This window comes from Cyprinus carpio, chromosome A18 (genome assembly GCF_018340385.1).
Source record: "Cyprinus carpio isolate SPL01 chromosome A18, ASM1834038v1, whole genome shotgun sequence".
NCBI lineage: Eukaryota > Metazoa > Chordata > Actinopteri > Cypriniformes > Cyprinidae > Cyprinus > Cyprinus carpio.
Genome location: NC_056589.1, coordinates 27,581,172 through 27,607,980, shown reverse-complemented (window position 1 = coordinate 27,607,980; position 26,809 = coordinate 27,581,172). Strand labels below are relative to the sequence as shown.

At 35.5% G+C, this 26,809-nt stretch overlaps 1 protein-coding gene across 3 annotated transcripts in view; it reads left to right on the top strand.

Moving 5' to 3' along the window:
- Positions 1-26,809, top strand: part of LOC109063294 (F-BAR and double SH3 domains protein 2-like) — an 82,447-nt gene that overhangs the window by 39,960 nt on the left and 15,678 nt on the right. The window contains exons 1-9 of one of the 3 annotated variants that reach the window (XM_042775712.1): positions 3,010-3,051; positions 3,571-3,650; positions 4,607-4,751; positions 4,928-5,061; positions 7,962-8,016; positions 8,475-8,603; positions 20,936-21,058; positions 21,613-21,708; positions 24,403-24,477. In XM_042775712.1, coding sequence (XP_042631646.1) covers positions 3,025-3,051; positions 3,571-3,650; positions 4,607-4,751; positions 4,928-5,061; positions 7,962-8,016; positions 8,475-8,603; positions 20,936-21,058; positions 21,613-21,708; positions 24,403-24,477 — 864 coding nt within the window. In that variant the 5' untranslated portion in view covers positions 3,010-3,024. Of the gene's footprint in view, positions 1-3,009; positions 3,052-3,570; positions 3,651-4,606; positions 4,752-4,927; positions 5,062-7,961; positions 8,017-8,474; positions 8,604-20,935; positions 21,059-21,612; positions 21,709-24,402; positions 24,478-26,809 lie in introns of those variants that run through there. The other 2 variants (XM_042775711.1, XM_042775713.1) reach the window with 2 other exon arrangements.

The following is a 26,809-nucleotide window of genomic DNA, read 5'->3' as shown; positions in this document are numbered from 1 at the left end:
CTTTGTCTTACATTTAGCCTGTAATGATAAGAGAGAAGAGATACATAGCAGCTTCAGATGCTAGTCTAGACGACCTTTAATTAGTGCCCTGAAATGTGATTAGTTGGTTGCTCTCAGCAGGTCAGATGAGGATGTCTCAGAGAGAGCAAGGACTGAAGAAGGCATTAAAAGAGTAATGTCACAGCAGAATGAGCATAAAACTGCTTTAAATGTTTAAAATCTTTAAATGCATCCACTTTAAAGAGCTGCATCTATGAATGACTTTGACCATTGCATTTTAAATGGTTCATGGTTCTTGTTTGTTTTTCATTATAGAATAGAATTTGTCTAGCTGTGTTGTGCTGTGCTTTTTAATGCAAGAGACTTGCGTAAATGACCAAAAATTGTCAGATTAAGGTCAGCTAGTAATAAAGCCAGCCTAATTCAGGGATTTTTAAGAGATAGTAATTGACAACCTACTCACTATTGCATTTTGAATTTACACAGGTTTGCTTTAATGGATGTCATGTTTTTTGCAGTTGAATTGATGTTTCTTTCTCATATCTCATTTAATGTGTAGAGACAACTAAAAGTAAAGAAATAAAACATAATTACGCTATGGCTGTGGTTTTCTGCTGAAATACAAGCTTGATTGTTTAATGTTTGAAAATAAATAAATGAAAACATAATTATAAGCACTGAAATTTTACAGTGAAATATTGCAATTGTAATATTTCTTATAGTGTTAATATTTTTATTTAGTAGTATTAGTAGTAATAGAAATAATAATTATTATTATTATTATTGTATAGTCGTATTTTTATATAATTACATTTTTTGTCCCAATTTGCAGCCCTAAAAGCAAGCACAGCAAACCTGAAAAAAGGCATTTTAAATCACAATTGCAGTTTTTTACATTTCTATTTACAAGTCACAGAATTTACATACTTCATGCTCGCATGTTTCTGAGATGATATTGCATTTTTATGTGAAATCAAAAAAAAAAAAAAAACAGGGTTATTAATGCAATGACCTCAGTGGATTTTCCCAGGATCCCTCATGACTGAATGGACCACACCTTATCAGAGCACGGATTCAAAGCAGTGGTCCGCCTTATCTAGACCTCACAGGATGACTGTTCCGGTTGCCATGACAACCTCTCCACCAGGTGTTTATGGAGATGAAGTGCCTGTAATTACCCGAGCTTGACTGCAGAAGTCTTGAATTGACTTCTACGCTTCAGGAGACGCGGCACACGCCTGTAGACAACACTCATCTGGAAGCAACAGTCAGCCGAATCTAAATGCATTATAGAATGTATGCATTATGTATGCTGAGAAAAAGAGATTCATGCTTGCATGCTTTTCACGCAGCAGGTTTGACCCCTTAACTGTGCCATTAACCAGCGTTCCTGTCAGGTTTCAGACATTCAGGCCTGATTCGACAGGACGGTTCTGAATCTTTCACTTGTTTCGTCAGATTTGCCCATTTGCATCTTTAGACGGGCTCCTTCTTCTTCATGTTTACATTAGTGGCTCCTGTTTCTTTCATGTGAAGTTCTCGTGTTTACGGCTGGCAGACGCTGCGGCTCACTTCTGAAGGAACAGCAGTCGTGTTGTCGATATTGTGTCAGTCTCTCTGGTGCCGTTCTCACCAGTCATCGAGACAGCATGTCCGCTACCCTTTTTTTACCCTTCCTTTCTTTATTTTGTGTTGTGGTTGTGTGGTGGTGTTTCTAGGTGAAAATACATATTATGAAAGTTTTTGGGATGTGCATATATAAGAAAAAAGATGTTTTATATTCCACTGTTCTTGAAGAAATTTGAAATGGAAAAGATCAATGAAGAGACTGTGAGCTATTTAGTGAACAGCTAGTATATTAATGTTTTTTGTTGTTGTTGTTTTTCTGTATTTTCTAAAAAGATTTTATTTATTTCTTGGTTGATACATTTATTTATTTACAGTTTGTTTTAATTATATTGAGTTTTTTGGACTTTGAAAATATTCTGTAATTATTTACTCACTCATTATTTGCTAAAAGGGTTTTATTTTATTTATTAAAAAAAAAAATTTTGTTGTTGTTTTTAGTACTTTTTAATATGTTTCATATGTATGTATTTATTTGCTAAACGGTTTGTTTGTTTATTTGTTTATTTATTTCATGTGTATTGAATAAAATGAAAACTGAGCCCTGAATCAGCTGATCAGAGGACATAATCAAAACAACTTCTCTACACAGTTTTTGTAAATGAACACAATGCAGTATAATTTTTAAATATATGTTTATTTATGTTCACCAGTGTAAACAGCAGCATTTATAAATTATATTGAACAACACTGTTTTGTTTAGCATTTATCTTTATATTACAATATCTTTATATTATAATATATCTGTATATTTTACTAAAATCTATGAAAATGTTGTGAAGAGAAATGTGGTCATCTTGAACTGATCATCCGTTGAAATAAACATTTTAAAATAGATCACAGAAAGAATTTGTTGTTTTTTAAAGGACTGGAAGACAGAAAAATATCGTGCAATCATTGTGATTTTCGATGTTGCTTAAGTTTATATCGCGTTAGTATATTTTTAATATTTAATATTTTGCCCTGCCCTAGTGCACACTAAGACATTTTTGTTTCCTTTTCTCTTTGACCTTTTTATTCTGTCTTGTTCGCCTTAAGTATGAGTGTGTGTCCAGCGGTGATGTGAGTGTTAGAAAAACACGTCCAGTGATTATTCTAATACGCAGAGGGAGTCACGCAGAGGAAGGAAAATAAAAGACGTCAGCCCAGCTGATCTGTAGCGTCCTGTTGAGGGACTGAAAGAGGCCAGTCTCTGCCACACCGCCGCCCTCAGCCGAGGAGAACGGCTCCTTTCTTCTGCCTCATTCCCTGCTGCTTACACAAACACATGCCATTCTCTCATCCGCACACACACTGTAGATGCTGTGCTCACTGCGAGCCGCTTTTGGTATCTGGGAATCGGGCAGGTGGGGATGGGGCGCTTCACGTAGAGGCACTTCTCTCTCCTCCATTTACAATATGGCGGAATGGAGAACATGTTATGAAGTGAGTCTGCCTTGTTTGTTTCGCAGTATGCCAGGAGGTGTTTGTGCAGTTGTGGAAGTGTAATTTCTAGCAGAGTCCTTTCACGTTCCCAAAGGAGAGCGCAAACTCCCCGCTCTTCATCCCAACAGCAAACATATGTCACGATCATTAGAATTTGGGTTGCTTTGTAACGCGTCGTGTGTTTGGGCTTGTGTTAATCCATGATAAATGGCATTTGATGACAGGGTCATGAGAACACGCATATGGCCTGTTAATTGCTTTGTGTTCATATTCGAAAACAAAATAACAGATGACTGCACCCTAGCAGCAAAACAGTACAGCAGACGTCCACGTCATGAAATGTCTTGTAGACCCTGTTGTTTTCTGTTTGTGTTTGATTGTATGAATTAACATCTAGCTAAGTTTATTAGCTTAATATTCATGAATGCATTGCTTTTAGATTCATTTATATACAGCCTTTTATTCAGTGGAAAAAGTCTGTTGTCTTATGCTGTTTTCTGTTATTTTTATATTCTCCAGGCCCTGCAGAAGTTGGCGAATCAGTATTTAAAGAGGGACTGGCCTGGGATCAAACCAGATGACCAGAGGACAGACTACCGGTGAATAAAACATCCTCTTTAACAAGATGAAGATGAAATCCTAAGGACCTTGTTGTTTAATGGCTGTTGTTTTCCTATGGGTGCTTTACAGTGATAGTTTGTGTTTCCTGAATCTTACAGCATAGCCATAACTATGTTTCAGAGTTGTGATTCTACTGTCAAAAATAGAAATGTCAATGTTTTTACTCTAAATATAAATCTCTAAATCAATGTCTTAAAGGGGTAGTTCATCCAAAAATGAAAACGTTGTCGTCATTCACTCACACTCGTGGTGTTCCATACCTGTATGAATTTTTATGTTTTGAATTATGTTGGAAACCATACAGTTGCTGGTAGCCAATGACTTCCATATTATGAAAAAAAAATCCTGTGAAAGTCAACTGGGACCAGAAACTGTTTGGTTCTTCAAAATATATATAAAAAAAAAAGAAATCCATACAGATTTGGAACAACTTGAGGTTAAGGAAATGTCGAAAAAAAAAATGCATTTTTGGGTGAACTATACCTTTAAGAGAAATTGGGCCAAAAGTTGTTAAACCTTTTAGGACTACTGTAGGATTGCCATTTTATTTTTTTGATTGACAGTTTGCATAGTAATGAAAATTTGACTTAAATCAAATGGCCACCCCACTAGAGTGACTAGGAGCCAATCTATCGACTTCATTAAAATAGATGCTTTTCCTTAGGTAGGGACATTTTATTTGCTTTGAATAAGTTTATTATGATCATGGCTGACCATGTGTGAAGCACAGTTCCAGTTAAGAAGGACGACCTGTGAATAAATCACCATCTGAATGCAGTGGAAGTTTTTTTGCGAAAGGAACTGTGCTGAAGTTCTTTTACTGTTCATGCATGCAATCAGACACTGTCCGAATAGGGCTCCTGCTTTTGTTTGCATGGGAATAGCACTCCATAAATAGTGTTTGGAATCAGTAGCCATGTTTTTCCTGCTGCAGGAATGTGTATGGAGTGTGGCGGGCTTATCTTGAAGGCACCGTGCAGGTGACCCAGTCTCGACTCAATGTCTGCGAGAACTACAAGAGCGAGATTTCGGACCCCGCCAAAACCTTACGCCTCTACAAAGAACAGCAGCTCAAAAAGGTACCGACTTCGATCCTGTGTCCTTTGCCCTGATCCATCATGTAATTCTTTAACATCCCCTCTCTCTCTCTCTCTCTCTCTCTCTCTCTCTCTCTCTCTCTCTCTCTCTCTCTCTCTCTCTCTATCTATCTATCTATCTATCTCTATCTCTGGTGTCCCGTGATGGCCGCCCGCAGTGCATTGAGCAGCTGGGTCGGATCCAGGCAGAGCTCCAGGATTCAGTGAAGGATCTGGCCAAGTCCAAAAAGAAATACTTTGAGCTGGAGCAGATGGCCCAGGCTGTGCGGGAAAAGGCCGACATTGAGTCCAAGTAAGTGCGTCTGGTATTGCAGGTGCAAATGGTCCCAGAGGTGCCCAGATCAGAAACACACACTTCACAAGTGCTTGTCCCATTAATTAAAGAATATGCACTACGTTCTCAGAAAAAAAGAAAAGAAAAAAGTACGAAGCTGTCACTGGGGCGGTACTCTAAGTTACAAAAGCTAAAAGGTACTTCTTTGTACCATGTTTAACCCTAAATGATACATATTAGTACCTTAAAGTTGCATGTTAATACTTTAAAAGTGCATATTAATATTTAAAATGTACATATTAGTACATAGGTAAGTTACACTTTATCACTTCATGCATTCCTTGGGAATCAAGCTCATAACCTTGGTGGTGCTTGCGCCATGCTCTGCTGGAATGCTTTTTCCATAAAAATGTACACATCTGAGAGTTGTAATTGCATTGTTTTTCAGTACAGCTTAGATCCTTTTACATTTGTGTACATTACATTGGGAATCGAACTCATGACCACTGCATTGTAAGCACTGTGCTCTACTGTCCGAGCTTTTTGAGCCTTTTCCATAAAAATGTGAATATCTTGGTATTGCAATTTAATTATTTTTCAGTAGAGCTTAAATCCTTTTATTTACATTTACATTTGTGTATTTGTTATTGAAAGTATGCTTCATCAGTTCATAAATTCCATGGGAATCACACCCATGACCTTGACATTGCTTGCAACATGCTCTACTGTTTGAGCTACAGGAATGCCTTTTCTAAAAAAAAAAAGTGCATATTTTGGTTTTGTAATTTTTTTTAAGCAGAGCTTAAATCATTTTACATTTATTTACATTACATTGGGAATCGAACCTATAACCTGGCCTTTTCCAAAAAATGTGCATATTTTTCAATTGCGCTTAAGTCCTTTTACTTATATTTAAATGTTTGCATTTGGTAGACACTTTTATGCAGAAAGACTTCCATTACGTTCAAGGTACACTTTATCAGTTCATGCAATCCCTGGGAATCAAACCCACAAGCTTGGCATTGCTAGCACCGTGCTTTACTGTGTGAGCTACAGGAATGCTGTTTCTGCCTTTTTTGTTTACATTCACATTTGTGGATTTGACTGACACTATCATGCTAAGTGACTTACATTGCATTCAAGGTGCGCTTTATCAGTTCATGCATTCCCTAGGAATCAAACCCATGACTTTGGCATTGCTAGCTTTTTGAGGCTTTTCCATAAAAATGTGCATATTTTGGTATTGAAATTTAAAATGTTATTGCACTGAGCAAGTTTTCCACCTTATCGAAGATATTAGGCTCAGAATCACAAACTCAAAGCATTAAAAGTGCCAAAGAATATAAAAGATGTGTTTTTGTGTTGAGATGCCTTCATTAAATATGAATTTCCGTGGCTGATACTTAAAGGAGTAGTTCACTTCAAGAGCAAAATTTTAAAGAAAATGTTCTTGCCCCCTCGTCATCCAAGATGTTAATGTTTTTTTTTTTTTCAGTCGTAAAGAAATTGTTTTTATAAAGAAAACATTTCAGGAATTTTTGCTAAATAAGGGATCGTTTAGAGCCATTTGAAGCTGCATTTAAACTGCATTTTGGAAGTTCAAACTCACAGGCACCATAGAAGTTCACTATCTGGAGATTTTCCTCAAAAAAATGTTTCTTTACGACTGAAGAAAGAAAGACATGAACATCTTGGATGACAAGGGGGTGAGAACATTATCTGTAAATTTTTGTACTGGAAGTGAACTACTCCTTTAAGCCCCCAGTAGGGAATACCCCACCCTGTTCAAAGCATTTTATTAGCCTGATGCAGAATTTGTTAAACACACTTAACCATCTCTCTCTCCATCTTCAAGGGCCATTTGTACCCACACTACAATTGCCATTCCAAAGCCTCTGCCAAGACCGGATTAGACAGAGAGGCGAAACACGAGTCCAGTGGCACAGTGTTGTGAGCTACTCGATCGTTTTTTTTATTGATTTTGGCTATGGAAATTGTCCTGCTTAGCATGGCTGGCAGTAAAGCTGAATTAAAATCAGTTGTTTTTCTCAGCCGTCTGCAGAAGATGGGAGACACTCTGTCTTTGTTCTTAATTTCATGCAAAATTGATGAATCAAACTGTATTCGACCCCAAAACAACTTTGATCTCTAATGAATAGGGCTCTGTGATGTGGGCGTAATCTCTGAATCCAGATGTAAGTCTAACATAAACAGAAAATTGGATGTTAATATTACATTTTAGAATTTTCAAATAGATGGTTTGTGCAATTTTGTCCATCCCAAAGCAACTTTTGGTTTCCAAGAACATAGTAGTTCACCCATAATATTGTTATCGTAATGTTATTCCAAACCCAAATTACCTTTTTTTTCCCCATGGTACACAACAGAAGTGTCTTGATTTTTACAAAGATGCTCTTTTCTATAACCAAAAGCATCTTAGAAGCAGTCTATACAACTTATGTGCTGTAGTCTTCTGAAGTCGTATGATTGCTTTATGTGAGAAACAGCCTCAAATATAAGTTGTTATTTGCTGAAAATCTCAGATTTTCAAACTTGGCACATTGAGATTCCTCGTTGTCCAGTTTGACGTCAATGTCACCAAATGGCTTTGGTTTCAATATGCAGAAGAAAGTCATACAGGTTTGAAATGAAATGAGAGTGAATAAATTCTTTATTTTGGGTTGAACTGTTCCTTTAAGAAAAGAAGTCATCTCAGCAATGGCAAAACCAGATTGTGTGCCAGCTTTATAAAGCCTCTTCCTTCCTTTCACAGGTTGATGGAGTGATCCACTCTAGTTTGATTTATAATGTCTGTTTCCTCAGGATGGTTTTGATCTGGGCTTTCGTTTATCCTGCCTGTCCCTTCCGCCGGGTCTGATATATCTGTGATTTATAATACCTGCTCTGTGTTCTCTCAGGTCAAAGCTGGGTCTGTTCCAGTCCAGGATAAGTTTACAGAAGGCCAGTGTGAAGGTAAACACCACCGTCTGTCTGTTACTTTGAGAAACATTTTGCTTCCTCTCTAAAACCTGATTTACTCTTTATGCCATATTAGTGTAGCATGACCACTATGTTTTAGGGTCTTCTGTCAAGCACACGGTGGAACGTGCTGGAGGGGAATAAAAAAAAAAAGGAAATTTTGTCATATTTTGCTCAGCTGAACTAGAGTATGGAAGTAAATGATTTACACTTTGAAGTTACAAAAAGGCCCCATAAAAGTGGTCCATACAACTACAACATACACTTTATTTCAAGTCTTCTAATAATGTTAAGTGAGGAAAGGACAAAATTTGGATGTGACCGATGGCAGTTCAGGTCGAACTGAATGTTTCAGTGTTAGAATGGCTTGATGCACTGTCCCTTTACATGGATGTCCTAGAGGCTTGTGCTTTGCACTTCTTGAAGTCTTGGACCTTATGTGTGTGTTTCAGTTGAAAGCGAAGAGGAGCGACTGTAACTCCAAAGCGACCCACGCAAGGAACGAATATCTTCTCACACTGGCAGCCGCTAATGCACATCACGACCGCTATTACCAGACCGACCTGGCCAACTGCATCAAGGTGAGCACCACAGTGATGCACTGTTATTTTAGTATTTATATACTATTATAGTATTTATTCATATTTAGATCTACTTTTTATTTTTGATTTAATTTTAATTTGTGCATACTTTTTGTAATTTTGATACATGCTTTTGACATTTTGAATAGTTACATATATATGTGTGGCCTTGTTACTACAACCGTGTGTGTGTGTGTGTGTAATATATATATATATATATATATATATTTCCATTTAGATTTAATTTTCATTTCACATTTATAAAAATTATAACACAAAAATGAATTTTTTATTTATTTTTGTTTTTTAAGTTTGAATTTTTCATCTAATATTTATATTTTATATTATTTCAGCTTTATTTCAAAACCCAACATTTTTTAGTTTTAGGTGATTTAGTTTTAGATAGTGATAACACATCAGTGATGACCTCTGAACCAAGCATCATAAAGGCATGAAAGCTCTTTCTTCAGTTCAGTTCAGTTAAAAAAAAAAAAAAAAAAACTTGCTTCGATGTTTTCTAAATCATCCTTTTGGGGACTTTTCTTGGTGGATGAACTTGTGCATCATCACGTGGGTGGAGTTTGCTCCATGTCAACAGTGCTTAATTTTACTGAATATTGGAGTGTTTATTTCATAATTTCTGTTGTTGGTTGTGTATTGCACATCTTAACGTTTTACATGAGTCATGTCTGTTGGCATGAATCTAGTACAGTGGGTCAGACAATGATGTAATCTATGGGCAGATCAAACTGTGTACTTCCTGTGTAGATTTCCTCACAGGAAAATGCTCCCTTGCCGAGAGAAAGAGCTGCATACTTTCTTTCTCTGCCCAGTATTGCTCATTTACGGCTGGATAAGAGAGGTCTAGTCTTATGTCACTGAATGTTTGCTGTAGAAACTACTTTACCACCATTCTGGTGTGTGCATGTGTGTTAGTGTTTTAAAAACTGAGAAAGGTGATCAAATCTCCTCAGATGTTTCTAATAAGCATTGTGTCGTGCATGTAAACACACTCACTGACTGGAGACTCTGTTACGGCTCCTTTCTTGTGCAGATGTTAAATGCTTGTAATGGCTGGATTATGTAACTGAAGGTTTGGTGTTTGTGGTCCAGCATATCTGTCTGGGTGTGTAATAGACAGAAGTTGGCTAGGACATTGAAGCACGTCTGGTATGTGTACACAGCACTCGTGGGACTTCATCACAGCTAAGAGAACAAGAGTGGGATTAAATTAACCAAAATGTAGAAATAATCAAAGATTTGTTGCTCGAGCTGTGTTGCACCACTTAATTCTAAACACAGATTAACAAATCAGGGATTAGAATTCTAACCTGAGTTTAAAACAAGTAATTTTGTCTGCCATGATAGATCAGTTATTGTAATTAAACTGCAATAGTGTTAATGTTGCATTTCATTTTAACCTGTGAGTTTAAAGTTAATCCACAACTGAGACTTAAATCAGAGTTTATAGTAATGGAGTAACAGGATTGAAGATAAACTGTTTTAAATGTAAATTAAAACCAGGATCAAACTGATGGTTTGAATGTAAGTCTGCTTATTTTTAAACAAAGATTAAAGTTGGGTACAACAGAATTATTAGATAAACCTTGATTTAATCTAGATTTAATCTTATTTGATGCAGCCCACAAGACTTCTACCTTTACTTTATGACAGTGACTTAAAAGTAACCATAAACTTTTGTTTATTTTTCACAGACAATTTTATTTCCAAATGAAAACTCAGTTCAGGACTAATATCAGGGTTATTATAGTCAACTAAACTAAAACTAAAATCATGAAAAGCAAACCATCATTCATTATTGAAATAAAATAAACGTTAACTGAATTAAAATAAAATATATATTAAGTATAGTGTGTGTGTGTGTGTGTGTGTGTGTGTGTGTGTGTGTGTGTGTGTGTGTGTGTGTGGTGTGTGTGTGTGTGTGTGTGTGTGTGGGTGTGTGTGTGTGTGTGTGTGTGTGAAATTTTCAGCTAGTTGCCAAGGAAACTTTTCTCATTTTCATTTAGTGAAACTAAAACGGAAATAAAATTAATAATATATAAACATAATAAAAAAAAACTTAAAAACACATTTCTAAAACTTTATCTAAAATTAAAATAGGAAAATATAAAAATACAAATTAATTAAAAATATGAATAAATACGATACAATAACACATCCTGAGCTATGAAAATATAAGTCCATTTTGCACTGGATGTATTAATAAAACATTTAGTTTAATATAATGAAATATTTATGATTTAAAGTTTTGTCAGATTGCACATCTCCATCAATAGAGCCAGATGGTGGAGTTAAAAGCAGGTGTTAACAGGGCTGTGCTTAACCAACCAAACCTTGACCTTTTAGTGACGTCAACCGAAAAGGAAATTCATTTCATAAGTGGAGCAGGTTATTACACTTTGATGAAAGAGATGAAGGTAATTGTTTGCCCCCTTTGGAATGATGTGCGCTGATGAATCATTCACAGTAAAACCAGAAGCATGCATTAGGACTGTAAATAGAGTTATTTGGATTTCACGTTGGCTTTAACAAACCTCATGTACGGTCCGAGCACTGAGTCCATGTGCAAAGACATTTTTAGCCAATTATTCAGGCCTTGAAAGATGACGAGTGTCCACTGATGCTGTGCGGTCGGGTCAGTGGATGTGTGTGCCAGTATAAATCAATGCTTCATCTCCACAGACTGACAGACGCTCCAGTCATGGCCTTATTTAGTGATACAAACCCAAATCTTTCTTAATCTTGGACCTTTGAGAGCAGATATCTGAGAGAATGTGCTGGCAAAAAGACCGCCACATCCCCAAAGATACATAGCATTCTTTCCTCAAACCTTTCTAAATCTGACATCAGAGTATATGCTAGTCAAATTAGAAATTTGGGGTTGGTTGAGGTGCTGTATAGCTCCACTGCCATACAAAGTACCCGTTAAGTCCTTGTATAGTTCTTTAGAGGTTTTCTAACTCTCTTATTCTCTTAGTTTATTTGGGAAAGGATTAAAAAGTGACATTAAAATTCAGTGTATTTCCTGAAGATAACTTGGTTCTCAACCTTTTTGCCCCCGAGGCCCCCATACACTTTGAATTTACAAAAAGCCCGCATAAAGTGGTCCAGATACACAACACAACATACCACTTTATTTCAAGTCTTCTAATAATTGGTTAAGTGAGGAAAGGACAAAATTTGGATGTGACCGATGGCAGTTCAGGGTCGACCTGAATGGTTTCAGTGTTAAGAATGGCTTGATGCACTGTCCCTTTACATGGATGTCCTAGAGCTTGTGCTTTGCACTTCTTGAAGTCTTGGACCTTATGTGTGTGTTTTTCAGTTGAAAGCGAAGAGTGAGCGACTGGTAACTCCAAAGCGACCCACGCAAGGAACGAATAATCTTCTCACACTGGCAGCCGCTAATGCACATCACGACCGCTATTACCAGACCGACCTGGCCAACTGCATCAAGGTGAGCACCACAGCGATGTACTATTATTTTAGTATTTATATACTATTATAGTATTTATTCATATTTAGATCTACTTTTTATTTTTGATTTAATTTTAATTTGTGCATACTTTTTGTAATTTTGATACATGCTTTTGACATTTTGAATATTACATATATATATGTGTGTGTGTGTGTGGTGTGTGTGTGTGTGTGTGTGTGTGTATATATATATATATATATATATATATATATATATTTCCATTTAGATTTAATTTTCATTTCAGTTTTAGTAATTGTAGTACTTAAATGTATTTATTTATTTATTTTGTTGTGATAACACATCAGTGATGACCTCTGAACCAAGCATCATAAATTTTTTAGTTTTAGGTGATTTAGTTTTAGATAGTGATAACACATCAGTGATGACCTCTGAACCAAGCATCATAAAGGCATGAAAGCTCTTTCTTCAGTTCAGTTCAGTTTAAAAAAAAAAAAAAAAACTTGCTTTGATGTTTTTCTAAATCTCCCTTTGAGGACTTTTCTTGGTGGATGAACTTGTGCATCATCACATGGGTGGAGTTTGCTCAATGTCAACAGTGCTTAATTTTACTGAATATAAGAGTATTTATTACATAATTTCTGTTGTTGGTTTGTGTATTATGCACATCTTAACGTTTTACATGAGTCATGTCTGTTGGCGTGAATCTAGTACAGTGGGTCGACATGATGTAATCTATGGGCAGATCAAACTGTGTACTTCCTGTGTAGATTTCCTCACAGGAAAATGCTCCCTTGCCGAGAGAAAGAGCTGCATACTTTCTTTCTCTGCCCGTATTTGCTCATTTACGGCTGGATAGAGAGAGGCTAGTCTTATGTCACTGAATGTTTGCTGTAGAAACTACTTTACCACCATTCTGGTGTGTGCATGTGTGTTAGTGTTTTAAAAACTGAGAAAGGTGATCAAATCTCCTCAGATGTTTCTAATAAGCATTGTGTCGTGCATGTAAACACACTCACTGACTGGAGACTCTGTTACGGCTCCTTTCTTGTGCAGATGTTAAATGCTTGTAATGGCTGGATTATGTAACTGAATGTTTGGTGTTTGTGGTCCAGCATATCTGTCTGGGTGTGTAATAGACAGAAGTTGGCTAGGACATTGAAGCACGTCTGGTATGTGTTCACAGCACTCGTGGGACTTCATCACAGCTAAGAGAACAAGAGTGGGATTAAATTAACCAAAATGTAGAAATAATCAAAGATTTGTTGCTCGAGCTGTGTTGCAACCACTTAATTCTAAACACAGATTAACAATCAGGGATTAGAATTCTAACCTGAGTTTAAAACAAGTAATTTTGTCTGCCATGATAGATCAGGTTATTGTAATTAAACTGCAATAGTGTTAATGTTGCATTTCATTTTAACCTGTGAGTTTAAAGTTAAATCCACAACTGAGACTTAAATCAGAGTTTATAGTAATGGAGTAACAGGATTGAAGATAAACTGTTTTAAATGTAAATTAAAACCAGGATCAAACTGATGGTTTGAATGTAAGTCTGCTTATTTTTAAACAAAGATTAAAGTTGGGTACAACAGAATTATTAGATAAAACCTTGATTTAATCTAGATTTAATCTTATTTGATGCAGCCCCACAAGACTTCTACCTTTACTTTATGACAGTGACTTAAAAGTAACCATAAACTTTTTGTTTATTTTGTCACAGACAATTTTATTTCCAAATGAAAACACAGTTCAGGACTATCAGGGTTATTATAGTCAATAAACTAAAACTAAAACCATGAAAAGCAAACCATCATTCATTATTGAAATAAAATAAACGTTAACTGTAATAAAATAAAATATATATTAAATATAGTGTGTGTGTGTGTGTGTGTGTGTGTGTGTGTGTGTGTGTGTGTGTGTGTTGTGTGTGTGTGTGTGTGTGTGTGTGTGTGTGTGTGTGTGTGTGTGTGTGTGTGTGAAATTTTCAGCTAGTTGCCAAGGAAACTTTTCTCATTTTCATTTAGTGAAACTAAAACGGAAATAAAAGTAATGATATATAGACATATAAAAAAATAAAATAAAACACATTTCTAAAACTTTATCTAAAATTAAAATAGGAAAATATAAAAATACAAATTAATTAAAAATATGAATAAATACGATACAATAACACATCCTGAGCTATGAAAATAAAAGTCCATTTTGCACTGGATGTTATTAAGAAACATTTAGTTTAATATAATGAAATATTTATGATTTAAAGTTTTGTCAGATTGCACATCTCCATCAATAGAGCCAGATGGTGGAGTTAAAAGCAGGTGTTAACAGGGCTGTGCTTAACCAACCAAACCTTGACCTTTTAGTGACGTCAACCGAAAAGGAAATTCATTTCATAAGTGGAGCAGGTTATTACACTTTGATGAAAGAGATGAAGGTAATTGTTTGCCCCCTTTGGAATGATGTGCACTGATGAATCATTCACAGTAAAACCAGAAGCATGCATTAGTTAGTAGTAAATAGAGTTATTTTAATTTCACGTTGGCTTTAACAAACCTCATGTACGGTCCGAGCACTGAGCCCATGTGCAAAGACATTTTTAGCCAATTATTCAGGACTGGAAAGATGACGAGTGTCCACTGATGCTGTGCGGTCGGGTCAGTGGATGTGTGTGCCAGTATAAATCAATGCTTCATCTCCACAGACTGACAGACGCTCCAGTCATGGCCTTATTTAGTGATACAAACCCAAATCTTTCTTAATCTTGGACCTTTGAGAGCAGATATCTGAGAGAATGTGCTGGGCAAAAAGAACCGCCACATCCCCAAAGATACATAGCATTCTTTCCTCAAACCTTTCTAAATCTGACATCAGAGTATATGCTAGTCAAATTAGAAATTTGGGGTTGGTTGAGGTGCTGTATAGCTCCACTGCCATACAAAGTACCCGTTAAGTCCTTGTATAGTTCTTTAGAGGTTTTCTAACTCTCTTATATACTCATCTCATTTGGCAAAGGATTAAAAAGTGACATTAAAATTCAGTGTATTTCCTGAAGATAACTTGGTTCTCAACCTTTTTGCCCCCGAGGCCCCCACACAAGATTTTTGACCTCAGAAAAGCTTAAAAGTGATTCAAAACAGCATTTGCTTTTGTTCCTTTTATGGTTTTACATAACATCATTTATGTAAAACCATGCTGTATAACACTTTTAAGGATATAGCACTTAAAGTGGTTCTCCTATGATTACGAGCCAACGAACCACTTTTAGTGCTATTTAGCACAATTTGTTTTAGAGTGTAGGAGCTTTATGTTAACATTTTTTAAGGAGAAGTTTTATTTGTAACTGCAGAAGTGATACATTTCAAAAAGACATAAAAGACACATGGCATCATGGGTGATGGAGAACTGAAACAGATTAACAAAACTAAAGAAATACACTGTAAAAGGTGACAAAGTGAAATGTCTTAAACCCCATTAACCATGATGAAAGTCTCCCTTATGAAAGTCACACATATTGTGCAGTAACACAAATGCAAAGCACCATTATTCAGTACATGATTAAATATATTAATTATTTATTTCATCAGCTTGCATGGTTTGATATCTTAACACTTGTCTATTTACAGTTAACAGGCATTACACATATACATACATTCAAAACATAAAAATAAAAATATAATAATAAAATATTTAAATATTTTTCTGTTTGAACTTTATTAAATTGATTTGATTTAATTTTTTTATTGTAACTATTTTACTATTTACTATTACTTATTTTGTTTTTAATCTTATGTTATTTTATTTTATCCCATCTTATTGGCATCCTTCTTATTGAGTATCATTGATATACTATTATAGTTTTTATTAATATTTTGATTTATATGTATGGGTGTAAATATAAAGTTTAGTTAGTTGTTTTGTTTATTTTGTTTGTTTTTAGTCATTTTGGGGTTTTGTCATTTTTAATAGTTTTTGTATATGTATATAGTTTTTGAATGTTTATTTCTGTTTTAGGTGTTTTAGTACATCAAGTTTTTAATATTTTATTTCAAGTAACAAAAAGTAAAACGTTAAGTTTAAGTTTAAGTTGCTTTAAATTTAATTGTATTTTTAATTAAATCAACTTCAGAGTCAGAAGTTTGTATCCGATTGTTAATGTGTTGTTTAAATCTTTCTCTTTTATTTCTGCACTTTTACTCGTGATCAGACCAGACATGCATTTAAGTGAGCATTTTTCCACTTGATCGGGTCTCATTTGTCTCGTAACGCAGCTATCAGCTTTGTTTCTCCTCCGCGTTCAGAACCGAACTGCTAGTCTCCTCCTGTTCTTACCGGAGGACATCATCTGTGTTCCTCCCGCTTTGTGTTTGACCGCGAGCGATATGAATGCAATCTGAATGAGAGAGAGAGAGAGAGAATCTGGCTTAAATTATTGATAGATGGAGAGTCTGTGCTTCAGGCTCCACCGAATGCAGAACAACCGGCCCACTACAGCCCTTCTCCTCATCTCCCATTGGCTGAGCCGTAACCTTGGTTACGGTCAATATACTATAGCTGAACATGTATGACTTGATTATTGATGAGAATGGTCTCATCAGTCATATTTCCAGATATATTCTTACATATATATTCCATTGCTGTCAGGGCGGATTTAAGGACTTCTTTTTCCCCGTCTTTCCCATTTTTTCTTTTCCTTGCACATTTTGTTTTTCCCATCATAAGTGTTTCCAGGTTCATTTCGCCATGTGTCTGTGGCAGTTGCTCCATAGCGCCCCCTGTTTTATAAACCTCAATTTGGCGGTCCACATGAAAGGAATATTTCAGGTTAATTTACAAGTTGAGCTCAAACTAAGTGGCATATTGTCAGTTGTCATAGAAAATAATTTTGCTTGTTCATCAGGGTTTTCATGTATTTTAAAAGCAGAAATCACATTTAAAGTAATGCACTTCCAATGGAAGTTAATGGGCCAGGCATTCAAGAGTTTAAAAGCAGAAATATGGTGCTTCCATTTTTTTGTAAAAAATTCTTTTAGCTGTAAAATGTCTCCATTTTCCACACACTTATGTTAGTGTATATGTCATTTTGGTATACTCTTAAATATAGTGTTTTAAAAGTTTTTTGCTATGTCCTGTGCTTTCATCGTGCACTTATTTTTACAAAGAAAAAAAAACTGATTCAAAAATATTTTGGTAAAATTTTGTTTTGAGCTTGATGCACATTTCCATAAAAAATCTTGAATCAGTTCATTAAATTCAGCACAATTTTAACATTTCTAAATGGCATGATCTGTTGCAGCACTTTTTCTGCGTAGAAACTCTGATTTCACCTTGCATCATGATCCTGTTTTGAGTAGGTCTCTCTTTTAGTCCTTATTTTGCCTTATACAGTATGTTTAACGGCTAGGTTCAAGAGAGGGGATTTTCTGCTTTCGAGATCGGCTGTGGGTTTTTCCCACAGTTTGTCATTGTTGTATTTTACTTGAAAGAGGTGAGAGCAGCTTTATATCAGATGTGTGTGTTTTGCATGTATTCTTAGCTCTCATTCCTGTTTTTGTGTGTGAACCAGTCATCGTCTACAAACACCGTCAGCATTGTGTCACACTTCTGCAGTTTTTTTATAGAAGGTTGACATTTAGTGAACTGTGAGATAATGTGGCCTCCCTAGAAACACCCAAATGCACATATATTTCTATATATGTACAACTAACATGCCTGCTAAAAGCTTTAAGGAGAAGCACATCCAAAAATGGCAATGCTGTCATCATTTACACACCCTCATGTTGTTCCAAACCTGTATGGCTTTCTTTCACATATCTTGTGACCAATTACTGACATTCTTTTGAATGGTAGTGTATACTGTTGAATATTAACTTGAATTATAAAAAACTATAATGATTTAATTTAGTTTAGATAGATTTTTTTTCTTCTAAACCTCACATTATAGGTTTAGTATAAACATGTTTAAAAATAACTTGCATATTCATTTTGATAGCCTCTATTTATAGCCAGTAGACAGCTGTTCCTAAATGTGCACCACAGGTTCATATCGAGTCTTAGAGAAATTTTCCTGTGTGTGTGTGTGTGTTAGATTAAGAACTGCAAAAACATAAACAAATGATTAATAAATGATTTGTTAAGATGTGTAAATAGTAGAAGTTTACATAACACACAAAGACCAAATATATGACCTTTACAGACAGTGATTATGAGTTAATAAATATTATGTTAACATAAATAGTTTGTGAAGTGCTTAAAATGACTAATTAAAGTAATTTTAAACATTTGTAAAAGTAAAAAAAAAAGCATTAGGTAATACGTGAACTGAAGATTAATGATATTTGTTAGCAAAAGTACATTAACAAATAAGCGGTTAACATCTGCTAAACTCATTTGTAGATTTTTTTTAAAAAAGTGCATGATCAGTATGAATTGAAAGTTTAATAACATTTGTAAGCATTAAATAATGATCCGTTAAGCATTATACAATGTTTGTTAATGATTTATTAATAAAGCTTTTAACCATTGTAAGCCATCTGTCAGAATTATTTGAAGCTTTTTTTTAAAAGTGCATGATCAGATGAATTGAAAGTTTAATGACATTTGTAAGCATTTCAATGTACATTAAATAATGATCTGTTAATCATTAGGTAATGTTTCATAAGTTCATTAGTAAACATTAACAAGCATGTTATCTCATATTTCTAGCTATGTGAATATATATTAACCAATGATCTGTTAAGCATAATGAAAGTTATTATAAGGTATTATCTAAATGGGTTTGTTTCTTCATGGGAACAAATTTGGAGGAATGTAGCATTGCATCACTTGCTCAGCAATGGATGCTCTGCAGTGAATGGGTGCCGTCAGAATGAGATTTCAGACAGCTGATAAAAACAATAATCCACACCACTCCAGTCCAACAGTTAACATCTGGAGAAGCGGAAAGCTTCATGTTTGTTAAAACTGCATTAATATTACTTTCTCCAGGAAAAAAGTTGTTGTGTCTGAATCAAGAGAGAAATATGCACATATCAAGCACCGTCTACAAGTGAAAACAGTCCAAAGCAGTTCCAAACAAATTTGTCTGTGGATTTGTGTGGACTTGTCTCATTTTCATGTGAGAGGGCAGCAGAAGATGGACTTTTTCCACTGTTATTATGGATAGAGGACTTGTGTTTTAGCCGGAAGAAAAGTTTGAAGTTAAAAACGCCTTTGCTTCTCCAGATGTTAACTGCTGGACTGGAGTGGTGTGGATTACTTGTGGATTATTGTGATGTTTTTATCAGCTGTTTGGACTCTCATTCTGACGGCACCCATTCACTGCAGAGCATCCATTGGTGAGCAAGTGATGCAATTTCTCCAAATCTGATGAAGAAACAAACTCATCTACATCTTGAATGGCCTTAAAATGAGTAAATTTCATTTTTGGCTGAACTATTACTTTAAAATCTCTTGCGACTTTGAAAGGTGAGATAACCACATCAAGCAGTTCCCGTGGCTCTCGGACCACGGCTCTCTCACACATGGACGTTATGGAGTTTGAGTGTGGTGGGTGGAGGTAGACATGATCCTATCAGAAGGAAGCACAGCCTCTTTCTCCATCTCTCTCTCATGCATATGACACTCGAGTGCTTCCTGACAGCGGCGCCACCTGCTGTAACCCGACGGAGCCCGTGAATCCAGACCGGCTCGTGGTCGGGTCTGTGTCATTTCCAGCTTACGCATACAAATCAAAGCCTGTTTCCAAAATACATTCCTTCCCAGTGCCTCCAAACACGGAGGGAGCAGGAGACAGAGAGAGAGGGAAAAGCAGAGGTTTCGAGTTTTGTTTTTGCACGTTGAGGCCTTGGAATCTGAACTAGCTAACCTTTCCCAGCAGCTGCTGCTGTTTGAACAGTCTGCTCTGATCCGAGCGTCACACAGTCCAGAGAAAACTGTGTTCGCTGCTCGTTTGGCCACAAGAGGGCCGACGGGACGTTCTGTCCTTCTTTCTGTCTCTCATACAAATGCGTTTGGTGTCAATGCACTGACTAATTTTTGTTTCTGTTGTTTTGTTTTGATTGTTTATCTGTCAGGTCATTCTGTCTGTCTGTATTTTTATCAAATTGTGTAGTCTGTCATGTTCTTAATTCTGTCTGTTTTTCTTTGTATCTTTCTATGCTTTTACGCTCTATCATTCTATAGTTTTTTTTTGTATTTATTCTACCGTTATTTTTCATTCTTTTGTCATTTTGTCTGTAGTTCTTTCCATCGTTTTCTGTATTTCTGGCTTCTCATTCTGTTTTTCTTATTCTACCATTATCTACCATTATTTTTGACCATTCTATCTGTCCATCATTTCATCATTGTATTGTTTTTCGATATTTTTCTGTTTATTACTCTGTCATTTTTCTATCATTTTGTCTGTCATTCTTTATTTTTTGTCTTCTTTATCATTTTGTTCTGTCATTATTTCTATTGCTCTATCATTTCATCATTCTGTTGTTTCATTCTGTCTGTTGTTCTTTAAATCTTTCTGGCTTCTTAATTCTGTCATAGTTCTTTTGTTTTGCTCTTATTCTGCCATTATCTAATGTTCTTTCTTTCATCTCATTCGTCATCTGTCATTTCTATCATTCGATTATTTTTCTATATTTTTGTCTATTGTTCTGTCTTCCCGTGTGTCATTCTGTCTATCATTCTATTGTTCTGTCATTTTTGTGCTTAAATCTGTCTGTTGTTTTATCATTCTATTTGTCATTTCATCATTCTATCTATCATTCTATCTTTCTCATTTCACTTTTTGGAAGCTCTGACCCTTTCTGAGAGCATGAGGTCATTTGTTCAAACACAGACTGTGTCATCTGTCTTCCTCTGTCTCTCTCTCTCTCTGTAGGGTCTGGAGGGGAACGTATATGACCATGTGAAGGATTATCTGATATCCTTTTGTCGGACCGAGCTGGAAGCGTTTCAGGCTGTCCACAGCACCTTCCAGTTCCTGCTGGAGAAGTCCAGTCGAGTGAGTCTCTCTCTTTCGTAGTTTCATCACTCTCTCAATTTCCCTCTTCATTCCCAGAAATAGACTCCCTCTGTCAGCGCCTCATTATCGGCTCCCCTATGAAGAAATCCCCTCACACACACACATCATTCCTCCGCTGCACTGACAAACACATCTGTCTGAGCACTATTTCTCTGCCCAAGGGGGCCTAATTTTACATACCACTATTGTGACGCGTGTGTGTGTGTGTGTGTAAGAGAGAGAGAGTTACACAAGGATCTTTCCTGCGCAAGCTCTTAAAGGGATAGTACACACAGAAATGATCATTCTGTCATCATAAACTCACCCTTAGTCATTCCAAACCTGCATGATGTTCTTTTGCTTCTGCAGAAGACAAAATATATTTTGAAGAACGTTGAAATTTAATTGATATTGTGTGCACAGTAAAGCACTGAAGAAGAAAGAAAGAAAGTCAGTTTTTGGGTGTACTCTCTCTTTGAAGGAACATTTTTACATGTCGTATAAACGTGTGTTATCTTGATATGTTTGTGAATTAGTTGTGTTGTCATGTCCAGGTGATGCAGGACTTCAACCAGCAGCTGTTCCTGCAGGAGAACCCAGTGTTTCACAAAACACAAGACTTCCAGTTCCAGCCCAGCGACAGCGATACGGTGAGTTTCACGCACGCGTGTTTATAAACTGCACTGCAATCAAGGAGTCATGTACTAATGTTCAAAAGTTTGGGGTCAGTAAGATTTATTTATTTTTATTCTTTCAGCAGGGATGCATTATATAAATCAAAAGTGACTGTTAAGACATTTATAATGCTACAGTTCCAACTTTGTTCATCAAAGAATCCTTAAAAATGAAATGCATCACAACTTCCACAAAAATATGAAGCATTGATAATAATCAGGAATGTTTCTTGAGCAGCAAATCAACATATTAGAATGATTTCTGAAGGATCATGTTACAACAAATAATACAGTAGTAATGATGCTGAAAATTCAGAATTGATCACAGGAAGTAATTGCATTTTACTATAAATTACAGTTGAAAACTGTGGAAGCCTGTTTCCACCACTGAATAAAAAATGTAAAAAAAATATTGTGACTATGTATCTTACAATTAAAAAAAAAAAATTACTCGCAATTGTGAGTTATTACGAGATAAAACCTTGTAATTCTGACTTTTTTTTCTCACAATTGCGAGTTTATATCACGCAATTCTGACTTTATTTCTTGGAATATCGAGTTTATTTCACACAATTATGATTTTTTAATCCGCAATTGCTAAATATCACTCAATTATGAGAAAAAAAGTCAGAATTGTCAGATAAAAAGTCGCAATTACCTTTTTTATTTTTTATTCAGTGGCAGAAATGGGCTTCCATAGAAAACAGATATTTTAAATTTCACAATATTACTGTGTTAATGTATATTTGATCAAATAAATGCAGTCTTAGTGAGCAGAAGAGACTTCTTTCAAAAACATGAAAAAATCTTACCAACCCTGAACTTCAGAACAGTACAGTAGTGTATCTTTACAGAAAAATGTGTTTTATTCATATAATCACTTTAGTGTGTGAATATCTCATTTCTCTGTCAACACAAGTTACATCTGATTTAGTTTGAACTGTGTTATGCCAGGGAATCGGCCTCTAGTTTTCTCATAAACGTCTTATGTTTTGCTTGGTGTCATGATTCAGTGTATCAGCGCGCTCTCTTCCTGTCTTTCTCTTGGTCTTCTCTCTGTTCTCTCTATTTAAAGGTTTAAATTGTGTTCAGACGTTTCAGATTTTATTCAGCGTTAACGACGTCATCGACACATACCTCACAGCTGTGCTGAAAAAACCTCACAGATTTCATCATCACCTTCTATCTTTAGCCTGCCGCTTCTGAGAGTCTCCGGGAACAGAATCTCTTGCTCCTGCGGTGATGAAGAAACATCCCGCTGTTTAAACTCTCTCTTGTCTGTCTCTGCACGGGCTTTAATCACGACCCGTTTTGAGATCGTTCTCTCGTTATGCTTCAGTTCGGCTCGAGTGTGATTTGAGATTTAGTTAGTGTTCCTCTTTGTATCTGTCTGCATTCTTCTGTCCGATTTTAAACTTTAGATTCAATTTGGTGTGCTTTAATGACATAACAACTAAGTTGGTGACATTTTAACTTGCTAATTTAATACCACCGACCAATACATAGACATTGTAATAAAAACTGATGCTTCCGTCAGAGCAATTCAAGCTTGAAAGTACCGCCTAAATGGGAATCATGTTTGTGTGAGTCTGTATGAAATTTAAATATGCTGACTTAATATAAGCTACTTTTTATAATGTAAAAAATGAGTTTAATGAACGTTCAAGATTTACATTTCTGTCGTTATATATTAAGGCTATTTTGAGGGCTTTTCTTTCTATTATTTTATTTTATTTTTAGATTTAATTGGATAAAATAGCATATTTTGTTAAATTAATTTTATTAATTAGCTACAGAGTTTTCATAACTGTCATTAAAATTAACGATCTCATTGATGAATTGTTGAAATTCCTATTTTTTAACTATTATTTAAATAAAAGTATTGGAATTAGCTTAGTAATGCATTTATGTTTAATTTGAATTTCATTTTAATACCTTCACTATTGTTAACAAAAATATATAAAATGTAATGTAAATATGAAGAATAAAGTAAAAAAGAAAGACTAAACACTTTTTCTTAGTTTTAACTAGTTAATAAATTCCTCCCTGTTTTATTGCATCTTTAAAATTCATTATATTACTCATTTGTAAGTCACTTTAGATAAAAGCGTCTGTTAAATGAAAAAATGTGAAATACAGATATAGCAGTTTCTCTTTACATCTTTATTTTGTGTGGATCATGAAATACTTAAGATATTACTTTATTAGTTAATACAGTAATGTTAATTTATCATCTAGCTTCAGATGTCTTCAGTGTTTCTGACTGCTGGAATGATCACAGACCACAGTTTTGTAAAAAAAAAATTGATTAGTTTATTAACAGCAATTAATCAATCAGCATTTAATCACTATCAAACGCTGCATAACTGACTGTAAGGTTAGGTTTGCTTGTGCTCTCTTCCTTCCATCTTCCTATAGTTCAGTGTTGAATCCTGTAGTGTAATTGTTCTCTCTCACAGCTCTAGTAGTTAGTAGGTACTGTGTCTGCTATCATTAACATCTCTGAACATCTTTCTGACTGCTCTGCTGATCCTAACCCTGTTTTTCTGTCCTCTAACAGTCTGTTTCTAACCTTCTCTTAACCCACCTCATGCGTGTGTGTGTGCATGCGTGCGTGTGTGTGATGCGTGTGCGTGTGTGTGCGCCCATCTTTCCTCCTCTCCGGCTCAGACTCTGAGCTCCGTGCAGCAGCTGGTGGACATTGAGCCATCGACGGTCAGTGTGATGAGAATGACTCTGGCGCAGGTACCACACTGTCTGTTGGACTTGATTTCCCATCATGCATCAGTCTCATCGTCATTGTTGTTTGCATGCTGACATCAGCCTGTGCACAAATTTAAAAGGAAAATTTCATCATGGAATTGAAGTATTTCGTTGTTCCTAATTTTTGCACCACTAGCAGCACCGATCCAAATTACAGTCGATGAATTTGATTGGCCAGACTGGGTGTGTAAACAACATTGACACAACCAGTGGTTTAACTGTATGACGGAACTGTCTGTTTGTCCTAACAATGAGTGCCATTAGTGGTGCAGAATATATATATATATGTGACCATGGACCACCAAACCAGTCCTAAGGGTCCATGTTTTGAAATTGAGATTTATACATCATCTGAAAGCTGAATAAATATTTCCATTGATGTATGGTTTGTTAGGATCGGACAATATTTGGCTGAGATACAACGAATCTGAAGGTGCCAAAAAATCTAAATATTGAGAAAATCACCTTTGAAGTTGTCCAAATGAAGTTATTAGCAAAGCATATTACTAATCAAAATGTATGTTTTGATATATTTACAGTAGGAAATATACAATATATCTTCATTAAACATGATCTTTACTTGATATCCTAATGATTTTTGGCATAAAAGAAAAATCAATAATTCTGACCCAAGAAATGTATTTTTGGCTATTGCTAGAAATATACCCCAGAGACTTAAGACTGGTTTGGTTATCCAGGATATATATGTGTATGTGTGTATGTACTGTATGAAGTGAAGTGAAGTGAAGTGAAGTGACGTGACATTCAGCCAAGTATGGTGACCCATACTCAGAATTCGTGCTCTGCATTTAACCCATCCGAAGTGCACACACACAGAGCAGTGAACACACACACACACTGTGAACACACAACCAGAGCAGTGGGCAGCCATTTTATGCTGCGGGGCCCGGGGAGCAGTTGGGGGTTCAATGCCTTGCTTAAGGGCACCTAAGTCATGGTATTGAAGGTGGAGAGAGAACTGTACATGCACTCCCCCCACCCACAATTCCTGCCGGCCCGAGACTCGAACTCACAACCCTTCAATTGGGAGTCCGACTCTCTAACCATTAGGCCACGACTTCCCGTATGTCTGTATATACAGTGTATGAAAGTGAAAAGTGAAAGTGTGTGTGTGTGTGTGTGTGTGTGTATATATATGTGTGTGTATATATGTATATATATATATATATATTATATATATTTGTCAATGCATGTTGTTAATATCTAATCAATATCTATATATAAGTTATTATTAATAAATATTAATAGTAATTTATATATATATATATATATATATATATATATATATATATATATATATATTATATATATTAATACATCTTTTTAATCAAGTCAGTTTTACTTGTATAATTGTATTTACAGAAATGCATGATGTTAATTTGAAATAATATATATGTTAATATGTGTTAATAATTATCATGTATTCGTATATATTAAGAAATATTCATAGTAATTTATATTTATATTTATTTGAGTACATGTTTTGTATAAAGCTTTTCACAATACAGTTTAAAATCTGATTTACAGAAATTCATGATGTTAATATGTATTTATTCATATTATGCTAAACTTATATACATTTATACAGTATATAATAGTTAATATTAATAAATATTAATAGTAATGTATATTTATATTTCATTTGAGGTATACATTGCGTTCAAATTAAACACTTTGCCTTTTAAATAAAAAGGATCACACGAATACTCAATTCTGATTGGTCAGGCATGGTTTTCTGTGGCCAGATATTTTTGTGTAAAGGCACTAAACTCTATTATTGATTGTCCTCTCAGATATCTGATTTCCTCCACTGTGCTTGTGTCTACATTGATTATTATGGTAGACTTCAGGGGAAAAAGTGTCTTTTACACTGTAACGCTGTAGCTTGCTTGTCAAATCCTTGCGGCGTCTGCTGTTGAAAGACTCTGACACATCTAACATTCAAAGAGACAGTTGCTGGGGTTGATCAGCAGTGCAAACACAAACGCACACACACACACACGCAATAATTTCCATAATACAAACATACAGAAAGTGTCAACGTCGCATGCATTCCATCAGGCTCTCCTAGAAAGCATGTCTCACAGTTTGAAGCAGAGACACATGGGATTGATTAGGCCTTTGTGAGCACTTCTGATCCACATGGAGACCCTGCAGACTGTCATGTGTTTCCCAGCAGACTCGGGCAACACACACGCCACATCTGCTTGAGGTCACGCTGAGAGGAAAAACAGGAAGACATAAAAGCGATGTTTTTTTGTTTTGTTTTTTGTGCCTTTCGAGAAACTCTCTT